This window comes from Grammomys surdaster, unplaced genomic scaffold (assembly GCF_004785775.1).
Source record: "Grammomys surdaster isolate TR1022 unplaced genomic scaffold, NIH_TR_1.0 316, whole genome shotgun sequence".
In the NCBI taxonomy this organism is placed as follows: Eukaryota; Metazoa; Chordata; class Mammalia; order Rodentia; family Muridae; genus Grammomys; species Grammomys surdaster.
In genome coordinates, this window is record NW_021604735.1 from 208,169 (window position 1) to 216,155 (window position 7,987).

Sequence of the window (7,987 nt, forward strand, 5' to 3'; positions counted from 1 at the left end):
CTAGAATATACTAGAATATACTAGAATATACTAGAATATACTAGAATGCCCAAGCAAGTCTAGAGCTCCCCCCTCTTTCGTTATCCATTCATCACATATTTAGTCATCCAGAACTTTGTGCCAGCTTCAAGGAAAGAAAGACTGGATCACTTGGGGATGAGAGATGGCCCGGCAGTTATGAGTCCTTGCTGTTCTTGCAGAGGAGCTGAGTTGGGTTCGTCTCACCCAGATTGGGCTGCTCAGTCTCCGGGGGATTCAGCCCTCTCTTCCGGCTGCCATGTGCCGGATATACCCACCCACAGACATATAGGAATACATGCAGTTAAAAGTAAAAAGTAAAGATGAATGGCTCTCCCAAGCTAACGTGGGGACTAACCATTGAGACACTAGCAGCGAGAAGGGACCCCACACTGAGGGTCACTCCGAGGCCTGGGAACCAGGCTCCACCTTGCACTGCCTCTGAGCTCTGCAGCCAGATGTGTACTTTCTCCACCTCCCCCATGGCTCCCTTACAGATTTTGGTGCAGTTACTGTTGCCATCCTCGATGTCCTCACAGTAAGTCTCTGAAGGACACTGAAATTTCTTGCACTGGATGGCCCCTCCCATGCAGGTACAGGTCTGAGTACAGCCTCTGTTGATCCAGGTCTTATCTGCCTGTGGAAGCCAAAGGGAGAGGGAGTCAGGACAGAGGGACTGGTTAGAGGGAAACAGCCCTGACTCCCCTCTCAAGGGCTGCCCTCTGCCCTCTCTATCAACCGGTTCCACATCCACTGAGGAACCCAAGCTTGGTTGGAAAAGATTTGGGGAGAAAAGGATTTCTCTGGGATTGTGGACATAGCTTTCAGTAAGTGGCTGAGGTGTGGCTCGCTGGTAGAACTGAGGCAGGGGACTCTCCCTTGGTGCTGGGAAGCACAGCTCAGATGTAGAACCTATGACTAGAACCATCATCTATGAGTGACAGGTATTTGGGAGGGGCTGAGGAGGCTCTGGCTTAGAGATAGACCATTTGCCTAGACTGGTCTAAGGGAGTCTAGGGGCATGACTCTGTAGTACAAAATTGTCTTGTCCCCTCCAGTGAGAGGCTGGGGAATGGCTCAGTTGTAGAAAACTTGTAAGGATCCTCTAAGAGGGTTTAGGTGTGACTTAGCAGTAGACAACTTGCCTAGGAATCATTGATACAAGGATAGAGACCTTGCTCATTGGTAGGATAGCTGCCAAGAATCCAGAGTGGGGTGGTAGGAGGGGGGTGAGGAGTAGCACCTAGGCACAGAATCCTCAGTGAGGGTCAGGGAGTCTACTGACGTGTTAAGGCCCCTGACCAGATCTCCAGAGAGGGACAGGGGTGTGTCTCGGCAGTAGAACATTGGTTTATCATGTTCCAGGACATCACCAACCTTTACATAATAGGATCAGCCATATAGACAGAAGAAAGCACAGGAAAGGAGAAAGTGGTACCGATGATACTGGCTGGTTTGTGTATCAACTTGACTTAAGCCAGAGGCATCAGAAAGGAAGGGGCCTCAGTTGAGGAAAGGCCTCCATGAGATCCAGCTGTAAGGCATTTTCTCAATTAGTGATCAGTGGGTGAGGGCCCAGCCCATTGAGGGTGAGCTGGTGGGCCTGGGTTCTATAAGAAAGAAGGCTGAGCAAGCCATGTGAGGGAGGTCAGTAAGTAGCACTCTTCGTGGTTTCTAAATCAGCTCCTGCCTCCAAGTTCCTGCGCTGCTTGAGTTCCTGTCTTGACTTCTCCCAGTGATGGTGGACTATGCTCTGGAAGTGTAAGTCAAATAAACCCTTTCCTCCCTAACTTGCTTTTTGGTCATGGTGTTTCATTGCAGCAGTAGAAATCCTAACTAAGATACTAATCCTGCCTTTAAAAAAAGCTTCAGGGAAGTGTGAGGGCCACACATGTATGTGTGGTGGTCAGAAGACAGTCTCTAGTGTTGGTCCTCATCGTCCACTTGTATTGAGACAATCACTTTCTTCCCGTCCTCCATTCCTCCGTCCTCCCTCCCTCATCACGGTCTCTCTCTTCTCTTTGCTGTTGTCCTTCAGCCCTGCCCACACACTAGTTAGCTCTCCTGTTTCTAGGGACTCTCCTGTCTCTGCCGCCCATCTCCTAGTAGGATCCCTGGAATTACAGACACAAGACGTACAACACCAAGGCTTGTACTGGCTGCACAGACTCAAACTCATGTCCTCACACTAGGCAGGCAAACATTTTACCCACTGAGTTCTCTCCCCATGTCCCAGTATCCCACTCTCCACGCCCACTCACGGGGATGAGAACACCCTGGGCGTCTTTGCAGCCACACTCGATTCTAGGCACACACTTGTCGTTAAGCAGCACATAGTCAGGTTCACAGGCACAGCCCTCCTTGCAGGTGAAGGGGTCTTTGGTGGTGGAGCCCCCACAATGGCCTTCCGGATCCAAGCAGGAGGGTGGACAAGGAGGTAGGCAGTTGGTGAAGCTGCTGTTGGCCGGGCACTGCAGAGCTGTGGGGTAGAGGGAGTGCAGTTAGGGGAGAGGAACATAGAGGAACATGGGAGAAAGCAGGCTCCAGAGACCAGGCTAGGCAGAATGCTTAAGAAAGTGTGGAGCTTTTTCTCCCATTTGTAATTCATTCAGCCAACATTTACTGAGTGTGGATTTTTTGTGCTAAGCCCTAAGGAAAGAAAAAGAAAGAAAGAGAGAGAGAGAGAAAGGAAGAGAGAGAGAGAAAGAGAGAGAGAGAGAGAGAGAGAGAGAGAGAGAGAGAAAAGAAAGGAAGAAAGGAAGGAAAGAAAAGAAAGAAAGGAAAGAAAGAAAGAAAGGAAGGAAGGATCTCTTGTGGCTGGAGAGGTGGCTCGGCAGTTAAGCAGACTTGCTGTTCTTGGGGTGGACCTAAGTTAAGTTTGGCCTGGTCAGAAATCCCACATAACTCCAGCTCCAGGGCATCCATCTGATGCCATCTTGTGGTTTCTGCATGCCCTGACGCAGCTGCAGATACTCATCTGTATACAGACACAGCATTAGACACAGAATTACAAATAAAATGTTTAAAGGGAAGAATACACCTTTTAAGTTAAAGTGGAGACTCACAGCTGAAGACAGATAGTGAGAAGGAACCCAGCCCAGCCATGGACGCCCACAACCCACTCCCACTGTGGTGCCTCTTCTCCCAGATCTCAGAAGCCAAGAGGACTCGTCTCCTTCTTTTCCTGCCCCTGGTTGGTCTCTTCAGCCATGAGCACACCCTATCCACAGCCCCCGTGGCTCTCTTACTGATTGTGGCACAGCTACTGTTGTCATCCTCCATGTCTTTGCAGTAAGTCCCTGAGGGACAGTGATATTTCTGGCACTGGATGGCCCCTCCCATGCAGGTGCAGCTCTGGGTACAGCCTCTGTTGATCCAGGTCTTATCTGCCTGCGGATGTCAAGGAGAAGGAAGTGGGCATAGGACTTGTTAGAGAAGGCCAACCTTGCCTCCTGCCTGAGGAAGTTAGTTACCTTTGCCCTCCTTCTCTGCAGGTTCTATGTGTACTCATTTAACCAACTATGGATGGAAGGTATTAGGAGAAAGGGGGTGGAGAATGCATTGAAGGTTGTGGGATTAGCTCAGTGGAATAGTACATGCCTAGAATCCTCCAGTGAGGGGCTAAGAGCATAACTCAGTGAAAGACTTCAGACCTAGAGTCCTCAACTGTGGATCTGGGAGCATATTTCCAATGTAGAATCTTCAGTGATAGTTGGTAAGGAAGGTAATTGTCAGGTTGTGGCTTAGAAGTGGAACACTTGCCCAGAATCCTCCAGTAGAATCTGGGGGTGTGACCTAGGCCAGAATCCCCCAATAGAATTTGGGGGTGTGGCTTAGAGTTAGAAAGGCTGTCCAGAATTCCCCAGGGGAATCTGGGGGTGTGGCCTAGAAGAATACTTGCCAGAATCCTTCAGTAGAATATGGGAGTGTGGCTTAGAGGTAGAACACCTGTCCAGAGTCCTCAAGAGGGTCTGAGGGTATGGCTTAGAAATAGAACATCTGTCCAGAATCCTCCAAGAGGGTCTGGGGGTGTGGCTTAGAGGGAGAGAGGGGCTGAGGTCATGGCATGTTCTAGAACCTAATCAACCTTTATACTACAAGACTAACATACATAGACAAGAGCGTCCCAGGTCAGGAGAAGCAGAGGAATGAGAAAGTGGCCCTCAGTCTCTCGTTTGACAACAAGAGAATGTTTATGGGGTTGGGGAGCAGGAACATATATATGTTTGGAGGTCAGAGAACAATCTGGAATATTGGTCCTCGGCTTTTACTTTGTCCAGAGACTCCCTCCCTCCTTCCCTCCCTCCTTTCCTCCCATTCCCCCACCTCTTTACTGTTGTCATCCACTCCTACCTACACACGTCCAGGGATTACCGTCCCTGCTACCCAGCTCCTAGCAACAGGCCTGGATTACAGACACACACCATCAAGGCTTGCACTGATCAGATAGATTCAAATTCAGGTCCTCGCATTAGGGGGTGGGCAAACAATTCCTCCCCTGAGCTCTCTTCAGCAAATGTTTCACACACTGGGCCACTTCCCATCCCCCACCCTCACCCCCGCATCCTGCTCTCCACGCCCACTCACGGGGATGAGAACACCCTGGGCGTCTTTGCAGCCACACTCGATTCTAGGCACACACTTGTCGTCATTCAGCACGTAGTCAGGTTCACAGACACAGCCCTCCTTGCAGGTGGAGGGGGCTTTGGTACTGGAACCCTCACAGTGGCTATCATGGTCTGAGCAGGAAGGCTGACAGGGTGGAAGGCAGTTGGTGTAGTGGCTGTGGGCCGGGCACTGGAGAGCTAGCGGGTGGAGGGAGACTAGAATTAGTGGAGATGACCTAGAAGGTTCAAGTGAGCAAGCTACAGAACCCAGACCAGGGGTCGGAGAGGTGGCTCAACCTTTAAGATTGCTTGCTACTCTTACGAGACTTGAATTCAGCATCCATGTAAGGTGGCTCACTATCTCACAGAACCCCACCTTCAGGGCCTCAGCCTTCCTTCTGGCCTCCACATGCTCTACACTCACGTGCACACACACACAAGCATACACACACACACACACACACACACACACACACAAGCACGCACTATACGTGCATTAAAAGCACCTTTCACAAAGGATGTAGTCCTCTGAGCTCAGTTCGGAGACTGACAATCTCAAGCCGAAGAGTGATGAGGGATCCAGCCCTCCCATGGATCCAGCTCACAATCCCTCCCCACAGTGGTCCCCCCATCCCAGACCTTAGGTGCTCAGAGGACGGAGCTCCTCCTTCCCCTTCTGATGTCTCCAGCCATGAGCACACCCACCCCCTACTCCGCCATGGCTCCCTTACGGATATTGGTGCAGTTACTGTTGCCATCCTCAATGTCCTTGCAGTAAGTCTCTGAGGGACACTGGAAATTCTGGCACTGGATGGCCCCTCCCATGCAGGTACAGCTCTGGGTACAGCCTCTGTTGATCCAGGCCTTATCTGCCTGCAGAAACCAAGGGGAGAGAAAAGGAATCAGGACAGAGGGACTGGTTAGAGGGAAACAGCCTCACCTCTTGTTTGAAGGGCTGACCTTTGCGCTCCCTATAAATACACGCCACGTCTATCCTAAACACAGGAGGAAGAGATTTGGGGGAAATGCATCTGAGGCTGTGGACGTAGATTAGTGGTCTACAGCATGTCTAGAACCCTGCACTAAGGAGTTGAAGGTGTGGCCTGGGTCAGAGCTTAAGTCTAGCCTTCCATTAGTGGTTTGGCAGCAGAGCTCAGATACAGAAAGCTACAGAACACTTGTCTAGAACCCTCAAAGAGGGTATAGGAGATTGGTTAAGAGGTAGAGCAGTTGGCTAGAACACTCCAGAGGGGGGCTACGGGCCTGGCTCATTATAGAGAATCTGCTAGGGTTCCCCAGTGAGGGTGGGAAGTATGGTTCAGTGACAGACCTCAGTCCTCCAGTGAGTGCTAGGTAACCTAGTCTCATATCCCTGGGAGGGGCCAGGAGCATGGCTCAGCAGAGGAACACTGGCCTAATATGGTCTGGTGGGACTTCCTTTTTTTTTTTTTTTTTTTGAGATGGGGTTTCTTTGTGTAGCCCTGCTTGTCCTGGAACTCGCTGTGTAGACCAGGCTGGCCACAACTCAGAAATGCTCTTACTTCTGCCTCCTGAGTGCTGAGGATTCTTCTGCTCCTGTCCCCCATATCCCAATAGGAACCCCTGGAATTAGAGACAGACTGACACGGTTTTCACAGGTCGTAGGGAATCAAACTTAGGTTCTCAGACTTGCAGAGCAAAGGTTTTCACAGCGAGCCATTTCCCAGCCCCCACCAAGCCCGCTGTCCACGCCCACTCACAGGGATGAGAACACCCTGGGCATCTTTGCAGCCACACTCAATTCTGGGCACACACTTGTCTTCACTCAGCACGTAGTTAGGTTCACAGACACAGCCCTCCTTGCAGATGGAGGGGGATGTGAGGCTGGTGCCCCTACACAGGCTGTCTGGGTCCGAGCAGGAAGGTGGGCAGGAGGGAAGGCAGTGGGTGTAGAGGCTGTGGGCCGGGCACTGCACGGCTATGGGGTGGAGAGAGAGTGGGGTAAGTGGAGAGGCCCAAAGAGGGTTTAAGGAAGCAGATACTATAGGAACAGGAGAAGGTAGAATGTTTAAGAGAACTTGAAAGTAGGTTTTTGTTTGTTTGTTTTTTTCCCCAAAAACATTTACTGACCACAGGCTGTGTGCCAATCCCCTAGGAGAGAAAGTAATAAGAATGGGCCTTCTAACTTATGGGATGGTAAACCCCCATGAGGAAACCAAGAACAAGAAAGTACCCAGCCCAAAAACTGGTCCCCAGAATCTCTCCTCACTGTGTTACCTCCTGCCCCTGACCTCTCAGGTCCGGGGACTAGCTCCTTCCTGCCGCGCCCCCAATCTCTCCAGTCATGAACAGCCCCCACCTTCCCTGTGGTCCTCTTACTGATTTCAGTGCAGTTGCTAGTGCCATCCTCGATGTCCTTGCAGTAGGTCCCTGAGGGACACTGGAAACTCCTGCAGTGGATGGTCCCAGTCACACAGGTACAGATTTGTGTGCAGCCTTTGTTGATCCAGGTCTTGTCTGCCTACAGAAGCCACAGGGATTGAAAATGGAGCAGAGGCAGGAGGTCTGGTTATTGGTCGTCGCCCTCATCTCTCTCAAGTGCTGACCTTTGCCCTTCGTATCTGCAGGTTTCACATCTATTCAGTCAACCAATTATTGATGGAAAATTGGGGTGGGGGACCTGTGTGATTGGTAGAGCACCTGCCTAGAAGCCCCATCAAAGTGCTTACAGAGCGACTCCATGGTATTGTCAGGCCGCCAATCTTCCCTTGGTGGCCTGGGGGGCACAGGGCAGTTGACACAGCTTCTGACTACATATGGTTCGGCTGTGGAGGCTCAGCTAGAGAGCATTCATCTAGAATGTTCCAGAACCTGATCAACCTTCACACTCCAGAGGCAGCCATGTACATAGACAGGTGCATCCCCGGCACACAACGCCAAAGAAAAGAGAAAATTGCCCCAACCACACTTTTCAAAATGATCTTTGTGTGTGTGTGGGTGTGTCTATGTGTGTGTACACGTCAGAGGATGGTCCTCCTCACCTTCCATTTCATATTGAGAAAGCTCTCTCTCTCTCTCTCACTCTCTCTCTCTCTCTCCCCCTTCCCCCATTTTTGCTGTTGTCCTTCTCCACTAAGCACACAGCACTAGCTAGCCCTCAAGTTTCTAGGGATTCTCCTGTCTCTACCTCCCATCTCCCGGGAGGAGCCCTTGATTACAGGCACAGGCTACCCAGCCAGTTCACGTGTGTTGCATAGACTCAAATACGAGTCTGCATTCTTTCGGTGCATATACCTAACCCACTGAGCCATCTCCCCAGTGCCCCCCATCCCGCTCTCCACGCCCACTCACAGGGATGAGAACACCCTGGGCATCTTTGCAGC

At 51.0% G+C, this 7,987-nt stretch overlaps 1 protein-coding gene across 1 annotated transcript in view; it reads right to left on the reverse strand.

Moving 5' to 3' along the window:
- Window positions 1-7,987, reverse strand: part of Zan (zonadhesin) — a 94,237-nt gene that overhangs the window by 34,755 nt on the left and 51,495 nt on the right. The window contains exons 33-37 of the mRNA XM_028777870.1: window positions 5,357-5,498; window positions 4,606-4,823; window positions 3,267-3,408; window positions 2,280-2,497; window positions 514-655 (exon numbers count right to left, since the gene is read on the reverse strand). Coding sequence (XP_028633703.1) covers window positions 514-655; window positions 2,280-2,497; window positions 3,267-3,408; window positions 4,606-4,823; window positions 5,357-5,498 — 862 coding nt within the window. The remainder of the gene's footprint in view (window positions 1-513; window positions 656-2,279; window positions 2,498-3,266; window positions 3,409-4,605; window positions 4,824-5,356; window positions 5,499-7,987) is intronic.